This window comes from Eurosta solidaginis, chromosome 5, assembly GCF_040869045.1.
Source record: "Eurosta solidaginis isolate ZX-2024a chromosome 5, ASM4086904v1, whole genome shotgun sequence".
NCBI lineage: Eukaryota > Metazoa > Arthropoda > Insecta > Diptera > Tephritidae > Eurosta > Eurosta solidaginis.
The window spans coordinates 39,356,751-39,380,393 of NC_090323.1; the positions used below are offsets into that span (position 1 = coordinate 39,356,751).

General features: G+C 34.5%; 1 protein-coding gene across 6 annotated transcripts in view; it reads right to left on the reverse strand.

The window, feature by feature from the left end:
• Nucleotides 1-404: 404 nt before the first annotated feature.
• The window catches only part of SPoCk (secretory pathway calcium atpase), a 329,726-nt gene continuing 306,487 nt past the window's right edge, over nucleotides 405-23,643 (reverse strand). For all 6 annotated transcript variants that reach the window (XM_067757234.1, XM_067757239.1, XM_067757238.1 and 3 more), the window contains 2 exons: nucleotides 10,826-11,141; nucleotides 405-9,715 (listed from right to left, as the gene is read on the reverse strand). In XM_067757234.1, coding sequence (XP_067613335.1) covers nucleotides 9,016-9,715; nucleotides 10,826-11,141 — 1,016 coding nt within the window. In that variant the 3' untranslated portion in view covers nucleotides 405-9,015. The remainder of the gene's footprint in view (nucleotides 9,716-10,825; nucleotides 11,142-23,643) is intronic.

Genomic DNA, 23,643 nt, shown 5'->3' on the forward strand with positions numbered 1-23,643 from the left:
TGAGAGACGGGTGTTGCTGTGTTGCCAGAAAGGCAGTACTGTTTTTTATGGAGAATTTGTGTTATATACTCAATGAAATATTATTCTTTAGTGTTAGTATTTGTGAATAGTACTAAATATTTTAGTTAGAACTTCTTAGCTTTCCAGAGTAATTGTTTTTTTTCTTTTATTCAACTGTACTCTATTCCTAAGAGTTTTTTTGATGATTACGTTTACTTTTTTTATCTTAATTTTTTTCATACAATGTAATCCTTAAAAATGATTTGAAACTCTTTTTTACTTAAAAAATTATATTCCCTTTGTTTTTAAAAAGTTTATTGATTCCTTCTAATTTATAATAAGGAAATTCAGATTTTTGTGTACTTGATGTTGGAAACGTTGCTATAGCAAATGAAAGCTACGGATAGTGAACTACTTTTTTATTTTCAATCTTTTCTTTATATGTTTTGTTTTGACAGTTATTGATTTGTTATACAATACTGCAAAAATAAACTACAATTTTTGATGTGACGTAGCAAATGGATAGTCCTGTATTTTGTTTGTGTATTGTAAAAATTATGACACACAAGTTTGCAATGCAATGATGCTAAACCATTTGCAAAACACCCTGAACTCCCTTAATATATTTAAGTTAATGCTAAGCGCATAGAATTAACATTTTTTAACGCAAATTTTTCTTTGTTTTAATTATGTTCCCTTTAATATTACTTTTACTTCTTAAAATATCGCACATTTGCTATTGCTCTCATGTTTGTTGGTATTTTCTATAGCTCATTGTACTATACTCTACATTTTCTTCTATTTATGTAGGCATGTTAGAATTTTAAGTGTCAATGCTCTACTACTGTCAAGTTTTACTGTGATATTTTATTATTTTTTCTGCTCTACTAAAATTTGTTTTTTGAATATTATTACTATTAATACTTATTGTAGCTGAAACCCATTAAACATTAGATTAATACTGGCCTGCGGCCTTATTCGTAACTCACTTTGAAATGAAATGCTATTCGAAATTACATAAGTATTTATTTTTTCACATTCGAATGAATTTTCTTATGAATCATGTAACTCGATAAGGGCTCCGCAGCTCCAATAGTGCTACCGTCATCGGAATCGATGCTATTGGTACTGAGCGCTGAATGTTTTTCAATATATAAGTGAGAGAGTACAAAATTACTCATACGAGTTTTTAATGGGAGACTACAACAGAATAGCTGCAATAAAAGTTTGTCTCTAACGTTTTTTAGAATTTATTTGGATAACGTTATTCTTGGATGATACTCCCCAAATATCCTTGGCGGTTAAGTGAACATTCATGATAATGATTATAACAAGAATAATCACCTTAAACAGTGGTGTTTCCTTCACTGAAGCATTTAGACCGCAGCACGGTAATCCAATGCTAGTACCTCTCCTATCAAGTGTCAAGCCTACGGTGTTTTTATTATTAGATATAGGGCGCGTCTTCCGGCACCTCTTCGTTCAATGCTCTCTATGAGTTTTTTTTTGTTGAAAAATCATTTTCTGGAACGATCTGTGCCCGTATCGACATCCATTTTTTAAATCACAAAAGCTCTGAATTTAGGGTTCCCTTGAATGGCATATGTTTAGTAGTGACCATACCTAATCATTAGATCTATGGTTAACTACTATTTTAATAAAAAGTTTGACAGATTCATATTTATCATTTGAGTGAAATTGGTTTTCATCCGTGATCGTATGGCACGATACGAGCCCTGTTGTTGGTTTTGATTGTATAGTGATAAGAAAACTCTTCGGAGTAGCCTAAAAAAAGGACACTCAACTGCTAGCTTTATATTTTAACTATATAGTTCGATTTCTTTAAAGATTTCACATTTTTTTTAGTGTCCGGTATCGGTGCTCGTTCAAATACAGCTGCGTTCCACATAGAAGCGCTGCAGCTACATTCACCAATAACCCGCGAAATTTTTGGGCATTTTTCAGTACCTTTCTAGGGATTTGAAGATGACATCACAATTGTTGTTAAAGTCGCGTACTTTCTTAGCATAGCAATGAAATGGAGATCAGAAGATTTCAACCTTAGAATTGAAGTGAGTTAATAGAGTCGAAGAGAGAGCAAAATCTCTCAAGCTAGGTAGATATGTATCTTATAACTTTAAAAGAGCAATTCTTGTTTGTTTGTATAGCCGAACGAACTCGGGAACGGCTTAACCGATTTAAATGAAATTTGCTACAGAGATAATGTATCACCTTCTAAGACTTCCTACCTAGGTGCTGCCACTCAGAATGTTTCACAAGATTGCCATCTATTCGAAATTAAAAAAAAATTGCATGAGATATGCCGATATGGGTATAAAATGAAAGGTATTTCACTCCGCATTACAATAGGTACATTTTTGAGTAGGTTTGCCATTTAGGGTTGCCACCTATTCGAAGTTAAAAAAAAAATGCATGAGATATGCCGATATGGGTATAAAATGAAAGGTATTTCACTCCGCATTACAATAGGGACATTTTTGAGTAGGGTTGCCACCTATTCTAAATGAAAAAAAAAATTCATGAGATATGCCGATATGGGTATCAAACGGAAGATATTTCACTCCGCATTACCATAGGGACATTTTTGAATAGGGTTGCCATTTAGGGTTGCTACCTATTCGAAATTAAAAAAATTGAATGAGATATGCCGATATGGGTATCAAACAAAGGTATTTCACTCCGCATTACAATAGGGACATTTTTGAGTAGGGTTGCCATTTAAGGTTGCCACCTATTCGAAATTAAAAAAAGAAACGTTGCCAGTACAACGAAACGTTGCCGAGCAAAGCTCGGTCGCCCAGGTACTGTATATGTAATGCCAGCATCTAATTGAAATGATGGTTCCATTTTCTAGAAGGAGCTTCAAACTTCTCGGTCTGTTACATACTACCACTAGAAACAGTCATATTCCACGCCGTTGTCGATTTGAATGTTGAGAGAGAAGAATAGCTTAAGTGCATTTGTAAGCTACAAATCAAGAACGCCATCGAAAACTGTGCTCATATCCTTGGAGAATAAGCTAACAATTTATTTTATATGCAGACTTATCACAATCTGCATCTTTTACAAAAATTTCATACATTTAAGATTTCTTACTACTTTCTGTTAAACAAATTGTATGTGCCGTTGTAAAGTAAACTTTTTGTTTAATTTTTGACAAATAATTTTTTTTTAATTTTTTTTACTTAATTATTGTACATATCATTAGTCCAATCAAAAAATCAATTATTGACTAAATTCTTAATTTTTTTTTTTTTTCAAATCACATGTCATATATTTTGTATTTTCAATAAAAATTATGCTTTTCACTGAATTTTGTTTTAATTACACTTCTTTACAATCATTTTTGTTTGAGCCTTACCAAATCAAAGCAACTCAGCGCTAGAAGTTTTCACATTTGTTTCAAATCATCAAATTTAATATTCATGTTTCTACAAATACTTTTTTAAGAATTATTTTTTTGCTTGCAATTACTATTTGCGCACACGCATACCAACACAATGAAACGCACATTCAATTGATAAATGACATGTCGATTTTGGAGGGTTCAAAAACAATGTAAAGGTTAATCTCTTGTGTTTGTTGAATTGTTGTTGGGTTAAAAAGATGCTACAAATGTAAATACATACTTGTTTTTCTTTTATATTTAGAGTTTGGGCATACTTTTTTCTTTGTTTTTTTTCCTTTTTTTTTGTAAGTTTAAAAATTTACTTACCAAACAGACCATTTTGAGTAGTGCAATAGGTAGATTTCAAGGGCGACAATCTAATATGAAATTATAACAAGTGAATTTTAAAGTAATAAGCAAATTTAAAACATTTAAAATTTTTTGTTTTTTAATTTTCTTAATTTTATTTTTTTTTTTATTTTATTTTTTTTTTAAAGCTTTTTTTTTTTGCTTAACAAACTGCACTTAAATTAAAACAAATAATGTTAAAGCATTTCAAATGTTATACTTAAACTAAAAAACAAATTAATAAAAACTCAAATATTTAATTGAATTTTAAGTGATACACTAGCTGTCAATATACGACATATTTTTAAAATGTCATACATTAAACATTTTCAAAAAATTTATAAAATTCCCTTTTCAGTGGATTCACAAAGTATAATAGCACGTAATATTTCCATAATATCATAACATTGATGACAATAATCAATTTATGACATTTTATTTATAGGACCTTGTGAGTACCCTAACTATAGAACAGCACTGTTACAACAGCTTAACCTTGGGTAGCTTTCCAAAAGAGGCCATGCCATAGTTAAATGTTCCTCAAGAAACTTTTAAAGCAACACAGCGAAGTTGTTTATTATTTTAACTTGACTTGATTCAAACGACCTTTGTTCCAAACGTTGAAAGTTTTTAAAGAGTTGCAGTTTGGATGCTGAAGGGGTTAGTGGTACTTGTTAAAAGGATAAAATTGTATACTAACACTTTACAATGTCAACACTTTCATAAGGCATACAAAAATTGAAACTTGTTGCTGCAACATGTTGCTAATGATGTATAAAGCACTTAGATATGTTAATCTCTCGGATAAAAAGATAGTGAAACATTACGGCTTGGAGCTCCCACGTAGAGAGCACCATCACAGGTGGTGGTAATGGAAATGCTTTCCAGCAGATGTGTGGTACTTAAAATATTAGTGAAGTGGTGAAGATTCGTTTCTGAAAAATACGTGGGGCTCTCTTCTGCCACTCTGATTCGCAAGGAAATGCCACACGAAAGTTGTCAAATTTCTTTCGAATGGAATTAAATATTAAGGCCCCTGATACTCTGTTGCAAAACAAGTAAAATTTTGTTGTTTGTGTCATTTAAGCTTTCACTAATGTAAATTTATGAAATTTTTTAAATACTAAAACTCAAGCACTTAATTTAATATCACAACATTTATGAATATTTAGCTGCATATTTGAACAAATCGTGTATCTTGCAAACATACAAAGAAACAAATAAGCTTAAAAGTAAAAATAATTACAGTTATTTAAAAAAAAAGTTTTTAAGAATTTTCAAATACATCAAATTATACAATTAAATTAAAAAATATACTATTACTAAGTAGTTAAAATAGTTGAAAGTAGTGGATTTTATTTTTTTGTTTCAACAGTCAATATTTTTTATTTAAAAAATATATATTTCTGGCTACCGTTTCGATAATGCTCTATCTACACCCTTTTTCAGATCTTTGCTGCATAACGCTTTATCTTATAAATCGATTAAAGAACGACCCATCTCAGGCTTTGTTTCCAGTATGCATTACTTCAGCATAAATTCAATATATGTTGAGCTTATATAGCGAGTTTTTTAAATAGAGCACTTTTTGGTGAAATTTTAGAATAATACGTTTTTCTAAAAAGGTCTTGTATAGAATTTTCTTCAATAAAAGGTTCTGATATAGCGCTCGTTTGAACTGAGAGCCGGGTTAGGGTATTATTCCACTCAAGCTTCCACATACTTTTACATTATTTTAAACTTCAAAACTTAAATATTCCCTGTACTGTAACTTTTTATGCATTGCACAATGTACAGAGAAAATGTCTATACAGAAAAACTATTTTTTTACAAATTTTTTAAGCAAATTATTTATAGTAATACATTGTAAAATTTACTTACAAATATTTAGTAACAAAATATTAACTAAAAAATTAACTAATAACTAAACAAATACAAACGAACTAACGATGAGTGTTTTATGAAAATTATAACTTAAATGAGCGAAGCAATTAGAAGCTTATAACGGTTAAAGCGCTACGTTGGTTAATCGGTTTATCGATAACTACTGTCGATTTGTCCATATCTCTTGAACTAAGCCAAATGACAAAGTATTTGTTTTCACAATATGCCACCCACTTGAGTATTAACAGCTTGATATAAAGTTGCATCATTAACCCTTAAAAGCAAAATTTAAATTTATCGGTACACAAATGACCCAGCACCTAAATTGTTCCATATCTCTTGAGCCAAACAAAATTTTCGTTTTGCATTACACAGCCACCTACTTGAAGTTTTATCCGGAATATGATTCAAGGTTCTATCATCAACCGTTAAAGCGCTACGTGAGATATCCAGTTTATCGACAACTACTGAGGACTAAACCGATTATTGTGTACATCTCTTAAACCAAGTAAAATATCAAAATTAAATGTTCCATCTTTAACAGCTGAAGACGCTACGCGGGTTAATCTTTTTTTCGATAGCTACTGCCAATTTGTGTATATCTCTTGGATTGTTATTGACGCAACCTCGAATCAAATTGTGTCTTAATGAGCTATTAAGTAGTCATATACTGCAAAAACAAAGTTTTGAAAACCTTGCTTGGTTCAAGAGATATAGGGCAATTAAGTGTTGGGTCATTTGTGTACCGATACATTTCAATTCTGCCTTGAAGGATTTATATTGGAAGTTTTTACTACACTGTGGACTAATCTACAAGAGGGTACCTATATATTGCAAGCAAAAAACTTTGCAATTGTGCTTGGTTCAAGAAATATACATAAATTGACAGTAGTTATTTATAAACCGATTGGCTAACTTTGCATCATATCGTGTTCCTGATGACATTTTTGAAATGGAAATGTTTTTGGCAACATTTGTCGCAATGCCTCGCAGAAACGTCATATAAATTTGAGTTTCACTGTTGCGTCTCGGAGTAGATGCAAGTTACAAGATGACTGATTTAAAAATGTATCAGGCAAAAAATTATGAAAATGTTTCTACAAACATGCTGCATAAAAAATTACTGTTGCATGCATTCAAAAGGTGTTTAGGAAAGCAAACGTTTCCTCAAACAAATTTTTGCTACAAAATTTCCCATTACTGTCAACATTTCTCTGCAATTAATTTTCGTGCAACATTCAGAAACTTGATAAAAATTGATAAAAATGATCAAGATGATTAACTTAAGACTGTTTAAGAACAAAAAATAGAAATGTTTCCAGCATCATGCTGCTAAACAATTTCTATCATATGCGTTTAAAAATTTTTTACGGAAGCAAGCGTTTAGGAGTAGGTGACATGTATGTATTAGACCAAAAAATTTTGTCTCTGCAACATTTCAAGTTTCTGTCAACATTTTTCGCAGTCAATATTCATAGCCAGAAATTTAGCAAAACTAACTGAGCTTTTTTTTTTTGGTTTCTCACAAAGTAAGACGATCGATTCGGGAATGAAGAAGTGTTTAGAGCAACATGTTGCTAAACAATTTCTGTTACATGAGTTTAATACTTGTAAAAGCAAGCGCGCAGGAAGAAGACTAAAAAATATTGCTTCTGCAACATTTCACGTTTTTGTCAACATTTGTACTGATTAGCTGACTCCTCTGACATATTTGATAGAAATAAATCAATTTTGCTTCAGAATTTGTCACCGAAAACAGGATGATCGATTTAGTAATATATAGGAAAAACAAAGCGTATTCGATATGTTTACAGCAAAATGCTGCTTAAACAATTTCGCACACACGCGTTAAAAAAAATGTTGCTACCTTCTGTGAAGGGCTTTTTCTAAATGGATTTTGCTTTAGTCTTATGTTGATAAAGTCTCACAAATACTTTTAATTATAAAATAAACCAACTTAAAAAAATTACTATATAAATCAAAACTTCATAAAAAATAAAAGGCCAATGAATGACATCACAAATCTGGTTATGTCGCCCAAAAAAGAAAAAAAATAGGTAGATTGCACTACTCTCTTAACATTTACTCTTTTATACGCGCTTTACATTACCAACAGGGACCCAAACTGTTATTTCTTTTATAATAAAAGTAATTAAAAAAAAAAAGAAATTATTTTCGGAATTTAAATTTTTTAGTCGAAAAAAAAATTATTAAATCCAGACTCTTATTTTATAAGTCCGAAAATAAAAGTTTAATCTGGAGTCTTAACTATAGAACCGGCTCTATAACTATAGAACTGCTCATCCAAAGAAGAGGACTTTTTTTTTCATACAGAATCCTTCTTGTTTCAACAGAGTGTGGTGTATCAAATTTCAAAAGGCAATATTTCATTTCGATCAAATTTCATGGTGAAACAATAGTAACAAGGTTACTAAGAAAAAGTATAAAGTATACTACTATGAGAGTTGGTTTTTTTTTTTTTTATGAGAACGTTCTTTCAAATGTCTATATAGGCTTCTAATCTAGACATTTAGGAGAATATATTGCTAAAAAATTCGTTTAATTTGGATGAGCCGTTCCATAGTCATAAGACCGGACTTTTATTTGTCCTTAAAAAATAAAAGTCTGGACTTATAAAACAAAAGTCCGAATTTAACTTTTATTTGTGGACTTTTTTTAAAAAAAAGGTCCGTAAAATAAAGATGATGCATGATTTGTCATGAAATTGCTATCGGTATACCTTAAACTTTCAAATAGAATGATTTTTTGACCCAGCCTTTTTCCGACTAAAATAAAAAAAAATTACCATGTAAATGGGTCCCTGATTACCACTGCTTCACTTTTTGTTACAGTTATCACTCTCTTGTCATCAGTTTCTCTTTCTAGCTAGCTAACTTAAATATTTTAATTAATTTTTCTTTAATCATGCTGACGATTAGTAACAATACAAAACTTAGTCAAAAAAGTCAAAGAGAAACTCAAATGATGCTACTAGTTTTGTTCTCTTTAGTATTTTTTTAATTTGCGTTATTATTTTTGCTCTCTCTCTGCCTTTTGCTTTATAGTTTACCCTTAAAATTACGCCCAATAAACCCTAAATACTGTTTCGCATTTTTTCTCACAATTATTATTTTAGTTTATTTTATTTTCAACTTTTACGCTTTAAACCCCAATTCCATCCACTCATTTAACGCTTTGTTTGTTAAACGCCCGCCCCACGTCATTTCCGTCTCCATAACATTCACTCGCCTTCTCAATATTGTTTCTTTGTTTCTTGTACGTTTTTTGTTTTTTTTTTTTGTATTTTGTGTGTTTCATTGCTAAGCTTAATCATTCTTTACATTTGACGATTTTCTTCCAGCGCTTGCTTTTTGTCATACGAAATCCAACTCAGAGCGTGTCTTATACATTTTACGTTCCATTGTGCGTTCGAACCATTTCTTAATTTCCGCCACAATAAAAACCGATGAAGTAAGCGACACCAAAAAGAGTATATCATAGGCAGACAGCGCTTCCGTTTGGAATACCATTTGTAATGGCGGAAAATAGATGACCAACAGTTGTCCGATAATCGAGAAACCAACAGCAAGCAAAAACATTTTATTCGTAAATAAACCGATTGTGAAAACGCTTTTTGTCGATGAACGACTCGCCAAAGCGTTGAACATATCAAAGAATACGAAACATGTAAATGTCATAGTTGTGTCACGTTTCGTTTTGCCCATTGTACCATCGGCCATTTCACGTTGAAATACCCACAGCGTACCGAGCACAATAATGCTAGCGCTTAGTAATACATTAATGATTACCGATTTTGTAATCATTGGTTGTTTGACATTTCGTGGTTTTTGTTTGAGCACATCATGATCGACCGGTTCGACACCAAGTGATTGCGCTGGTGGTCCATCCATAATTATATTTATCCAGAGAATTTGCATAGCATTCAAAGGATTGGCAATGCCCATGAGTGTGGCGAGTGCGATCAATGAGAGCGCAGCAATTGAAGTACTCAGTTGGAAACGTACGAAGTTGCGAATGTTGTAGAAGATAGCTTTGCCCTCCTCGATGGCGGCGCTGTAAAATTAGACAAGAAACGGGAAATTAGATATTGAAACAGTTAAAAAGATTGTAATATAAAAGTAATGTAGCTTAAAAAATATAGAAACGTCTCTAAGACTAAATAGGTTTCAACTGTTGTCTGGGAAGATTCTCTCGCACTGTTGTATCCAAACTAAATAACCAATAAACACATACATAAAGATGTTATTGTGAATACGAACAGACTTTCTCGAATGGATATTTTCATAACTTACGAAAATATTATGGCGAATATTAGCATATCGATACATCACTATGCTGTTAACAATGTAACATACATGTAAATAGCGAATCTAAGAGCGAACATACTATTTCACCTACACCCATGTAGCCAGCAGCTAACAGCGAAGACAATATTTTACGCACATGTACACGGCAATAAAGTATGCATATATTCAAAGAAGAGATATATAAACGAAAATAGATAAGCAACTGTTCGAGACAATAGTCTAGACCCTTGGAGATATATGCGAACGAGGCAACCGAGAGAATGAAAGCAGCGCAAGCTGAGGAATAATCATTCAGTTTAATTTTAACACGCTATAGGTTAATACGCGGATATTGTACTTGTGAAGTACTACTACCAAAGTAGTCTAAATAAAGAAAATTTTGTTATACTGAATAGTTGAGTTATTTATTCCACAGTTCAGAGATTAGAACGATAACAAAAGCTGCAGAATAATCAGGAATTTCCCAAAGTTCGTTACAATATATTCATAGTTGAGTGGATATGAGCGTAATTAGACACAAAATCAGTTGATGGAAATGAACGAAATTGGAATCAAAACGAAGGAGAAAGGAAAGGAAAATGAATTGTAAATACGATGAAAGAGAGGAAGACAAGCAAAAGCAAGCAGGATAACTATGATGATCAGGAAGATGATGTTGACGATGGTAAAAAAAATAAAACGGTGAGAAAGAAGCGTGATTGCCCAGTACTTGTGAAATGCGATACATAATCCAATCGTCTATAAAAATTATGTTTTTAAATTAACTAGAAGTCGCCCAGGGGTTGAAGTTAAACCAAAACAGAGGTAATTTTACGAGAAAAAAATATAGTTAATTTCATAAAATCGCAATACTCACATAATTGTATGAAAATCATCATTTACTAGTATCATATCTGCGGCTTCTTTACAAACATCTGTACCATTCTTGCCCATTGCTATGCCAATGTCAGCCTTCTTCAAGGCCACACCATCGTTCACACCATCACCAGTCATGCCAACAATATTTCCAGTGCGTTGTAGTGATTTCACGATATCCAATTTATGACGTGGTGTCACACGATAGAATACACTCACATTATTGGCCACTTTATCCAATTGATGTTCATTGAGTTGATCCATCTCCTGACCGGAAAGCGTTTGCTGATGAATTGTGTCGATACCAATGAGGTTTGCTGGAAATAACAAAAAAGAATTGCAAATTAGTATGGAAATATAAAAATATAGCAAGTCGTATTTTAAATTTCAATTAATTTTTCACTGGCGCTAGCCACTATGTGTGGTAGCGTGCTCCGCCTACTACACCGAAGGTCCTGGGTTCAACACTCGGGCAAAGTAGTGCAACAAAAATTTAGTAAATAGTTAATTAAAAAAAAAACAAAACAAAAAGATTTTCCAATCCGGCAAACACTTCGGGTTAGAAGTTACAAAACGCCGAATCCTATACTACACAAGGTTGACGGCTACGGTTAGGTTTTCTGCGATAAAGTCCAGTATATGGGGATTATTCTGGTTATGAAACTATTCTGGAGCGAGAATATAGCTGATCCGATAACGATCGTTGTTCTCCTGTTGAAGAGCAATTGGTGTCCAGTGGGGTTTTTCTCCCAAAGTAGTACATTAGATCTATACAGCCATTATAAGCCCAATTTGACAGTATGGTGTTCTGTCTTGCAAAGGTTGCGAAACTCAAAGGCTTACAAAAATTTCAGAGCAGTTCGGAGCTCTCTATTAGCAGCGCTCTTGTTCTCTGACTGTGGCACGCGATACCATCCTGCACCTACCACCACTTGATTTGGTAGCGAAGGAACTGGCCGTTATCATGGCACTGCGAACTGGAGACTCTGGCAGAATGAAAGAATGAAGGCTGTGGCCATGATATCTTAAATAACGCAGCCCCAGTTTCAATACCAGTACTCACTGACTATAGCACTCCCTGAAACACTTTTACAGCGTGGTGTCACACATGACAATAACGGACAAATAGGAAACTTGTTATTCAGGGTGCCATCAACATATTTACTTATGTCGCCAAGCTTGATGGGAAGGTAGAGGGTAATATCTATTCACCAGATCTGGGGCTAGAGACCTCCTTGCGGCTCACCGATCATTCAGTGGTTATCAATGAAAAATGTTAGCTAAGACGGAACATTTTCTTGTCAGCCAAGCCATGCTAAGGGCGTTAGATTTATATGCCTGCAACACAGAGTCAATCACTGAATGCCCCGTGCTTCAGTATTAGCCTTGTATGGTTAGCCGAACACAGGGATAGTGAAGGCAAGTGTATGATGAGCTGGCCAATAGGTGCAACTCCATCCACATTCTTCTCGAAAATTACTCGATGGGTATACCTATGGCACGAACATAACAAGTAGTGCTTATATGCTCTGGCCAGCGCTTCCTACATGCGGGTCATCGTGATAAAGAATGCCCTATCACTTGTTTGATCCTCAATAAGTCAGGGCTTTCGTTCCTGGTAAAGGTCTTTACTGGTCAATATTTGATTCGTACTCACGCAGCTGCGGCAGTAATCGTTTGATTTGATACCGGTCGCAGCTGCGTGAGTACGAATCAGATGTATTGAGGGGGAAAGCATTCAAAATACGGACAACATTAAATTTATTGATTTCACTATATGGTACGATCGGCAGTAACTGGTACAATAAGGGTTACTTATCAGTTAGGACATCAAAATGGGCGCATTGGTGGCCTAAGTGTCGGGCTGTGATGCAACTTCTCGGCCAGTCCTTTCAACCTAACCTAAACTAATCTCACTTAACCTATCACTTCTTAAAACAAGACTCCCCCTAGAAAGGTGACCTATTGCTCAGAAAACTTAAGTAAAATACCAGCAATGTATAAGCTCGACCTCAATTTAGTACACTCAAAATTTAAAAGGCCTTGCAAAATCCTCCAAATAGAGTTGTAAAACTATCGATGAAATGGACTTCATAGAGCAAGTACCATACAATTTACTAACTGGTGGGGTTGTATAATAGACACTTGAGATCACTCGTCATGACAACGTAACTATCAGCTCATCAAATCATTAGTACCACAAGCTTTACATTTAACTTAAACATAGAGGACTTGATTGGTGGTGCCAATTGACCTCAGTTGTCATAGAGTGCTTTTTTGGTGGTGGCCAAAATCGTTGGACGAATAATGATTGCGTTTTGTTAAAAAATATTTGTGTAAACTTTCTTAAGTCCTGAAACTTTTCGCTGAACAAGTTTGCTTGTCAAAACGAAAAAGAGAGCAAGAAAACATTTTAAAACTACAGTAAGCTCCACTTACCACCAGCTGTGACACAAATAATATTTTTTCATGAGACTTGAAGCAAAAAAAGAAGAACAAACCTCCCACAAACATATATTCTTACTAAGAAGCGCAAGCTTATTTATATATACAGCAGCGGACACAAAAACAGCAGTGGCAATTTTTATCAATTTCCTTCACTAAATTCTTGTTTTCTATTTTCGGTAATTTTAGAAATCTTTCCTTAAATTTTGTAAATGAAACTATACAAACCAATATCAAAAACGTTTTCGAAAAAAATGGAAAATTCGAAAAATATATAACGAAATTTTCGAACTTTTTATTTAGAGCTTTCTGAACTTTTCCTAGCAACAAAGATGTATTGATTTTGGATTTTTTTTAGCAGAGTAGTTTAGTTGTAATTCCATATAAAAAAAAAAACAAGTAAGGGCGTCTAAATTCGGGTGTAACCGATCATTATATACTCAGTGTAAGTTTCAATTGTACATTTCATTTCAGATAAATTACATTTTATAATTTCGTTACAAGCGATTTATTTTTTGAGGCGCTAGAAATGATGCGTAATGTTTGATCGGAATTGAGGCGTGGCACCGCCCATTAAAAAAAGATGGCTCCCAATTTCCTCTTACAATAAAACTTGGTAAGTGAAATATCATTGATACAAAACTATTTTTCGCTAAGATATAGCTTAATATTCTAACCTACGATCCTTTTTAACATCCTTTATATATAAAAGTGGGCGTGGCCTTTAACGGATTTTGATTACCTTCATGCAGTCTCTATATTTGACAAGGATAGTGTCTCTGCCAAATTTATTTTAATGGCTTACTTAATGCCGCTTATAACTTGTTAAACCAAAACTGATTTAAAAAAATTTAGAAACACCAAAATCAAAAGTTTGAAGTTTTTGAAAAAAAATTTCGAATTTTTTCTAAAAACGTTTTTGAGATTAGCTTGTATAGTTTCAGTTAAAAAATTCATGCAAGATTTTTTTAAGCTCTTCAAAATATAAAAAGAATAATATAATTGACACACAAACACTACCGCTGCTATTTTCGTGTTCGCTGCTGTAAGTGTCCTTAAAACCACTTGATTGTGCTGCTTAATAATGAAATGTGCGAACATTTAAAATTATTTCATTACATACAACCAACACATGTTGAGCATGAAGAGATGTTTACTCGCTCTCTGCGCCACATAGACGAGTATGAGACATTTAATGTGCCACAATAGCGCTTGTAGATAATAACAGAAAATAAGATTACACTTCCGGTATAAAGAGGAGCACACACACAACACCTAAAAAGGATCTCGAATGAATGCAATGCTGCAATAATACTTTAGTGTCAGCTGCTGCGCTGTAGTGTCAGCTAAATGAGCGAGTGTGCAAATTGATTTGTGTGAGTGCATGCTGCTCCAAGTGCACTCTTGTTTGAGTGTGTGCGACCTTTTGCATTTTTTGTTTTTTTTATTGGCATAGAAAAAAACAGCAGGACACTCAGCACGAAGTCGGGTAATAAAATAGTATAACATAATGAGGGTTTGTGAGCAAGGTGCTGGTGAAACTGAAATTATTTATGTTTTATGATTTGGTGAGAAGTATAAGATGTCCAGCTACCAAGCTTAGGGATACTGAGAAAAAAACCGGAAAGTTTGCCCCAGCGGGTTGGGGGCATAGATTATACCCGCGGTAGGTATGCCTGTCGTAAGAGGCGACTAAAATACCAAATTGATTCAAGAGGTTGTGTAGCGCGACGCTTTCAAGGAGTTGGCAGCGCAATATGTAGATTATCCAACCCAATATATAGATTATCCAACCCAAATGTTAACCTTACCTACCCGTGGCGAATCCTGCTTTATTAACAGGCGATGATCTGACGAACCCGAACTCCTGACGAATCTAGGAGGCGGGAGGGCGGTATGGCCTAGAAGGTTGCATGTGACCATACCAAATCGACCCGAGATGGTCGGGCTAGTATCTTTATGGTGCTTGTTACCGGAACTTACCGGATCTGCATCCGGCAGAGGACCATCAACATCGATAATACTCCCCAAGGAGTTCGGGGAGTGTCCTTATCGCTACAACAACAACAACAACAACAAAAACTTTACTATGGACACTAAGCTATGGTATTCTCCACTTAAATTCATGGTCCATAATTGAAAGCAAATTAATAGCAGAGCTTAATTCACTAAGTTGCACACAGTTTTTTTGGTCCATTACCTACACAAAGTTAAGTTCCCAGGTGTTTAAGTGACTTAAACTATGAACATTATTCGTTCGTTTGTTTCATTAGCCATTGAGTGTGCTTGTAATTCTCAACTGGCTAGTGAAATATTCTAAAGACATAGTTTAAGTTTTTTTTATCCCAAAGCGGGGTTTTTCAAAGCAAAACAAGGTGGCTCAACCCGCAGCCAATACCTTGGAGCCCCCAGTGCTCGCCCCCAATGAATAAATACAAGGTGTAATAGGTGCATAGCAACCTCCCTATCTAAAATAACACACAGTCCACTTAAATAATATAATAGCAAAAAACCTATTCGCCCGCCGAATCACCAAAGCTTAGACATGGTCCTTCGAGCCGGATGACTGGCTCGTATGGAAATTTCACTAGACGACTAAGCCGTCTAGGCGGGCGAGTATGTTTAAGTGACTTAAGCTATGAAAATTTTTCGTTCGTTTGTTTCATTAGACATTGAGTGTGCTTGTAATTCTCAACTGGTTAGTGAAATATTCTAAAGACATAGTTTAAGTTTTTTTATCCCAAAGCGGGGTTTTTCAAAGCAAAACAAGGTGGCTCAACCCGCAGCCAATACCTTGGAGCCCCCCAGTGCTCGCCCCAATGAATAAATACAGGGTGTAACAGGTGCATAGCAACATCCCTCTCTAAAACAATACACAGTCCACTTAAATAATATTATAGCAAAAAACCTATTCGCCCGCCGAATCACCAAAGCTTAGACACCAGGAGAAGCATTCGAATCTTTGAAATACATGTTTTTAGTTTCTTTGTTTTGAAGAAGTAACTACAAATCGAATCCACTCCATGACGGTAATCTTAGTCATACTATCTATAAGGTTTTACAAAAACTTGAACCGGAACTGAACAATAAATCCCTTCTTTCTGTTGGCAAGAACTCAAGCTGTGTCTTCACAGGGATATGCAAGAATATGCATAAACCAACAGAAGAGTCGTTCACCTCGGTCCTTCGGTGGCTTAAGGGGCACAGGATATTTTGATAGGGATAAGGGACTGAAAGATACAGACCCTAAAACTTGAGGGGTCAAATAAGTCATTTCCCTAGCCATCGGGATAGTACTCGAATTTGTTAGTACCCCATAATATTCGATTTATATCAATCAAAGGACTGCATTCCACTGTTTTCGGGTACAACAAAAACTTCACCTTTATATGGTTTACCCATTCGTTTTTCAGTCTATCTTTTGATAAAACTAGCTACGTTAAATAACCGTGCTAGTCTTTTTAAGATATACAAAAAATCATATGTAAGTTAAGTGAGACTTCAAGTAGGATGGACATTTCTAACTTCAGTAAATCCCTAATAGCCGAGTTTGCGGCCATACAAGACGCTGTGGACTGCCTTAGGCAGAGAGCAGTCTCTCAGAAGCACATTTATATTTTCTTAGACAGTCAAGCAGCACGGAAAGCCCTTGACTCTGTCACAACTAATTCTGAAACTGTAGTAGGCTGTCGTAGATCAGTTAACGTAATGGCTGAACAGTTTACTCTGCATCTGGTATGGGTTCCGGGACATAAGGGTATACCAGGTAATGAGATGGCTGATGAGCTTGCAAAAAAGGGTACCTCCATTCCACTTTCGCCATACTGGAAGACGTTGGGCATGCCGCTTTCCACCTTCAAGCTCAAGATAAAGGAGGCTCTACTGATGGAAGCCGGAGCCAGGTGGAAGCATCATTCAATTCAATTCAATTTATTTAAACTTTTTAAATACACGGTTTTAGATGATATGACTTCTTAAATAAACCCTACAACTATAGTATTATAAGTGAGTTTAGAATATATGGATTACTAAAAATTAAAGTTTATATAAGGGAAAAATCTAGCTTAGGAGATTTAGGATTTAGCTTAGAGAAAACCCTTGGTAAGTATCTTATGCATTAAAGTTAATACTAGCTATAATACTATTCATAAATATAGTACGCAGTTAAATTATATGATAAACTAGGAGTTATTTAGATTGTAAATTAGTGGATTTGTAGATATATCATAGAGACGTTCACATTTTTCAGTTATTTTTTCAATACGGTCCGAAACGAGAATGATTTTGTTTTGTGTGTGCAACTTTGTAGTTGAAAAATGCCACGGTAAATCAATTATCATTTTCAACAACTTATTTTGTTTAACTTGTATTTTTTCAATGTGCGTTTTGGCACATTTTTCCCAAACTGGGAACCCATATAAAATTATAGATTGAAAAATAACTTTAGCAATTGTGGCTTTATTTTCATTACTGAGCTTAGATTTTTGGTTTATTAACGGATACAGAAGTTTTAGAGCTATACTAAATTTAGTTTGAATATATTGGGTGTGATCTCTAAAGTAATTTTGGATCAAGTACAATTCCAAGATATTTGATATTGGTCGACCACTGCACCTCAGTATTGCATATATTTGGTTTAGAATTGGGATAGTAACATGTACTTCTTTTTCTTGTGAAAAAGAGGGCTTGAGATTTGTTAACGTTGACTTTAACTCTTCATTTACACAAATAGTCGATGATAATGTTTAGAGAATCACTGTAGTATTTCCACAGCTTTTTGGCCGAACTCATGGGAATTAAAAATAGCAATGTCATCTGCATATATTGCGTAGTTACAACCAGGTAATGGTGGTATATCTGAGCAGTAGACAATATAGAGGATGGGGCCAATAATTGAGGAACCCCAGCAGGAATTAGTTTAAGGTCACTAAACTCATTGCCAACTTGTACACAAAGATATCGATTAGCTAAAAAGCCTCTAATAGTTGCGATCAAATGCGGCGGAAAACCGTAGTTAATTAACTTATAAATTAAACCATCATGCCACACAGTATCAAAGGCCTTCTCTATATCTAAGCATACGAGGGCAGTGGATTTTTTTGCATTAAAGTTTAGTTTTATATGCTTCCATAGTCTTTTAATTTGATGAGTAGTACTATGAAATTTTCGAAAACCAAACAGTTTGTCTGGTATGATGTCGTTGGAAGATAAAACCTCCAAATTTTACATTTCAAGACCTGTTCTAGTATCTTGCTGAGGCTACTTATTAATAGGCTGATTGGTCGATAGCTAGTAACAAGATTTTTTGGTTTACCTGCTTTGTGAACAGGAATAACATTTGTGACTTTCCAAGTGTCAGGAAAGTATTGTATTTTAAGGCACGAATTAATTAAAAAGGTTAAATAATCGATTGTACTTTTAGAAAAGTACTTTATCGTTTTTGATGTCATCAATTCCAGATGCCTTTCTTGTATGCAGCTGACCAACGATATATGATACAGTTTTGAAATCTACATAGTAAGAACTAGGGGTACTTATTACAAGAAGATCGAAGTTACTTATAGCAGAAGTGACCAAATTAGCATTGCTTTGAATACCTAAGTTTTCCGCAACTTTGTGATACTCGCAAAAGCTTTCAGAGAACAATGCCACTTTTCTTTCAGAGACTAGTTGTGGAATTCCTAGGGACTTTTTTCTTAGGACCTTTGTTAAATTCCAGAAGGGTTTACATCCATGTTCAAGTTCATTCAATTTTGCTGACCATGAATTATTTCTGTGATGCAAAATTTCTAAGTTGACTAACGGGTGTATCTTTTCATCATTTCAAAGTCGATTGGGACTCTATATCGACCCCATTGACGGCGGTAATAATTTCTAGTCCTAATAATTTGTAATATATTTGGGTGGAAGCATCATAACAGATGCCACACGGCAAAACTCTCATGGCCGGAATGGAATGAGAAGAGATCGAGAGAGCTTCTCACCCGTAAGAGGGGTCTTTCCTTTGTTGTAGGTCTCCTCACTTGTCACGTTTGTATTCGACCGCATGTGGTAAGGATTGGTGCTCCATTTAATGATTATTGTAGAAGCTGCGGCAACGAAGAAGAGCCTGAAACTGTTAGGCACCTACTCTGCGAATGTGCAGCGCTCGGTAGAAGAAGGCAACGTTTTATGTGCAAGACGTTTCTCGTAGATCTAACTGATATAGCTGAGGTCAATACACAATGCTTAGTTAGCTTCACAAACACAACGAAGTGGTTTGATTGCGAGAGTGTACGAACAAATCCGTGTGGTTTCACAATGGGCCTATAAAGACCTAGGTGTGCCGCTCCGATGCGGATGGCAGTCACTTAAACCTAACCTAACCTAAATCCTTAATATGAGAAAGATGCAACTGTCATTTCTTTATGTCCCGAAAGAACATTTAAAAAGTTGCACAAGAAGCTTAACACAGAACGATTAGCGTCAAAATTTTGTTTGCAGACAGCGCCGTAAGCTCAAGAATATCATCTGTAAGTGGTGCTTAGCATTCATAATTTATCATCAACAAAGAGGTCATGACTTTATACATATATTCAGGGCTGTGAAGCTATGTGAGCTATCGATCTTGACGTGATAAATACATTTCTAAGTGATTTCCAAAACTGAATTTTGAAAGAGTGAAAGCTGGGATTTTCGATGGCGCACAGATTTATTTGTGATCCAGAGATTGCATTGTTATTTGCATTCGTTCGAAATGGCGTCGAATATACCCCACAAGCATTTAGGCTTGAGCACCATTAGAGCTCATGTTGATAACATACTTCTAAAATCTCAACAGTTGTTTCGAAATAGTGGCGCAACTAGAGAATCATAGCGTTCTCAGCAAAAGGAAATTTTTTATAAAGCAAAAAATGCTATAACTTAAGTTGAAAAAATTTAATTAACAACTTATGGTTATCTAACTGGACTCAAATGTAAAATTCCATACTACAGTATTTTCACGAAAATAAAATAAAATATATATAATTTATTTTTTATAAATTATGCTTCATTGCTGTATCAATCAGGTGTTTATTTCTCGCAATAAACAGCAGTTGGATTTGGTGGTACCACCTTGGAGATTTTTTTTCAACTCCACCTGAACTTGATATCCAATGTAGCATATCAACTCGTTAAATGTATTGCATATTCAATTGAGAAATGTACATTTCTCAAAATCTCGCAAAAGTTGGAGAATAATAGGAAAATATGACGTTGAAGGTCAGCGCGAAAACTTTTATTTTTACAAAATTTCTCAAAGGTTTTTAGTGATTGGAGAATGAAGATGGATATCAACTCGAGAACTGTCTGCTTTAAAAATAATTAAATAATAATGTTGCATATCACCTCCGGAACTAGATATATATTTCGCTGGAGAAATTTGTTTTTCATGTTTGTTGAGTAAGCAAAATCCAGCTGTTGCCGTATCTACAAATTATCTAGATAATAAAAACCCAACATTGCCGACAAAAAGCCAACTCCAAAGGCGGCCTTAAACTGTTACTGAAAAACTGCTGTGTAGTTTAACTGTAGTTTAAATTTTACTAGAGTTTAAGCAAACTTAGTTTAAGCTTAGCTTAACCAACTACTGAAAAACCGGGCTTAATTGTAAACAAATATTTTTACTAAAACTCTAAATAAAAATTTCTAAATTTTTGTAAAATTTTTTCGAATTTTCGAATGTGTTCGTAAATTAGTTTGCTTAGTTTCAGTACAAAATAAGAACTAAATTGACAGAATTTCATAAAAATTTCCAGTACCAATTTTGTATGCGCTGCTGTATATGGAAATACTAGTGCAAACGATTATTTTACTACCTACAATGTACAGGAAAATCTTAATTTAAAGAATCGTTACGATAAGCAGCTGAAAATATTTTCGTTCAAAATATAAATATTTGCTTATAAGAAGTACGCACCTCAAATGCAAAAATTGCAAATAAGTGCAACTATGCTCACACTAAACTGCAGTAGTAATATTAACTTGTGTAAACCACCACGCTCCGCCTCCCTCTCAATTTCGAGCTATAATATTGCATCACGCAAAAATTAAAATTCCTCTAGCAACCATTGCAGTGACTTTGATTTCACAGCAGACAACATAAAGGCCGCGGTACAATGACATTTTTCATACACAATCTTATGCATTCCAATAACATCGCCACAATCAACCAAGATGTTGCGTTTGTAAATATAAAGGAACTTCAGACTTGAATTGAATTATTACGCTTTGCCCACTTACATACAAAATTTAGCGAAGCACTGTTGTAAACATTCTCCCTATACAACAAAAATACTTGCTAACATATTTTGTGTCGTATTCGATTGTTAAATTGCAGTTTTTAATTGTGAAAAATGTTAGAAAATTCACCAACCAGTGGGAAAAATAATGTCACTTGCAAAGTGTGCCAACACCCTTAGCCAAAGCAAATGTCAAATTCTTCTTCTTATGATTTACTTGGAACAAAATTGGGGAGTTGGCTAATTTTCAATATCAGATGGCGCTAGTGTCGCTCATTCTACCATTCTCCATAAAAATACGTACAATCTACTCATAATGCATAAGCATGTGTTAAACTCATCTATTTGAAAAACTGCTTATGTGTAGGAGCTATAACAAGGCGTCAGAGGGCATAATGTCGATAAGATTGAGAAGCTTTGAAAATGCCATTGGAAGTGTAGATATGAAAGCAAAAGTAACAATAGACAAAACGAGAAAAACCGCGATCTCGAAAAAACAACGCCCTTAAAAGAAATGAACTACGCGACGTCAGCATGGCAGCAATCAAACGGCAAACCTGCAGACACCTCCGCGTGTTTTGTCTTGCAATGTGGCAACTTCAAAGGAAACTTCAATAAGGATAAGCCAAATGCTTGCTTTTTTGTTGTTGTGGACGACAGCACAAAAAAAAAACATAAAAACATACAAAATAAAGCGAGCAACATTAACTGATAAGAAATGCAGTCATCAATGGGGAATTTTTGTAAACGTTGGAAGAGAATTCGAAATGAAAAAGAATATGAAGAAAGTGCAAAGTGGAGTGAGTGAAAAACTTTATCAGAAGAAGAATATTTTAAAGGTTATTCCAGTAGAGCTTTTGCATTTGATGTCTTAATAAAAAGTGAACAGTTGCTGTTGGCATTCATCAAAGAAGAGTGTTAATGAAAAAGGCAAATGCTATTGTTGTTTTTGACAGGTGGTAATGAAAAAACAATTGGACTACAATGGAGTAATGAGATGCTGAGGTTTTGCTAGCTAAATTGTTACGCTATTATCAACGTGTCTTTATAAAAAAACAAGTAAAGGTGTCTAAGTTCAGGTGTAACCGAACATTATATACTCAGCGTGAGCTTCAATTGTACACTTCATTTCAGATACATTATTTTCTACATAACACGTGGCACCGCCCGTTTAAAAGAAAAATATCTTTCCATTTCCTCTTACAATAAAACTTGATAAGTGAAATATCATGGATTCAAAACTATTTTTTGCTAAGTTATAGCTTATTATACTAGTCTACGACCCTTTTAAACTTGTTTTATATCTAAGTTGCCGTGGTTCCTAACCGATCTCGTCCATTTTTTCTAGAAATATTTCCTGCTATAGGGAAAATTTTTTACCCAATTTTATTACGATCCGTTAATTTTTCTTCGAGTTATGGCTCCCGAAACATAGAAAATTGCTTAGTCATAAAAGGGGCGGTGCCACGCCCATTTTTTTAAATTTGAAGCTTTTCCTATTTACAGTTATAAATCCACTTGGGAAATGAAATACCATTGATAGAAAGCTCTTTTTTGTCAAGATATAGCTTATTTTATTCGTCCACGACCCTCTTAAAAATCTTTTATATAAAAGTGGGCGTGGTCCTTAACTGAAATGAGTGAATATAGAATGTTAGTTTAGGCATGCTGTATGAGGGATCGAGTGACACGCGTTTCCATGGTAAGTCGATTAACCGGGTATGAACTCACAAAGAAGCTTATCGATACTATGTGAAAGCCCTTATTGGTTTATGTTAAAATAGATATGCTACATGACGACATAACTCACCAAAATGCTTTTGCAGGTGTCTATTTATTTGTCCAGGAGACTGGGTTGCGTGCAGAACTTGCCTGCAACGATGTCTCGACTGCTTAGCACTCCATTGTGCTTGAGTGTTTTTATCTCCCAACGTTTCAAGCGGCAAAAGAGACCTAGTATCCGATGTGGTCAAAGTTTGTCGGAAGAAGAGGCCAGGTGTTCTCTCTTAACGCACTGATTTCTTCTTCCGCAACGACCGCTCGTAGAGACCTAGTCTTCTGTTCAGCGGAGTACTTTGTATAGACAAGACGTTGTTGTTGTTGTTGTTGTAGC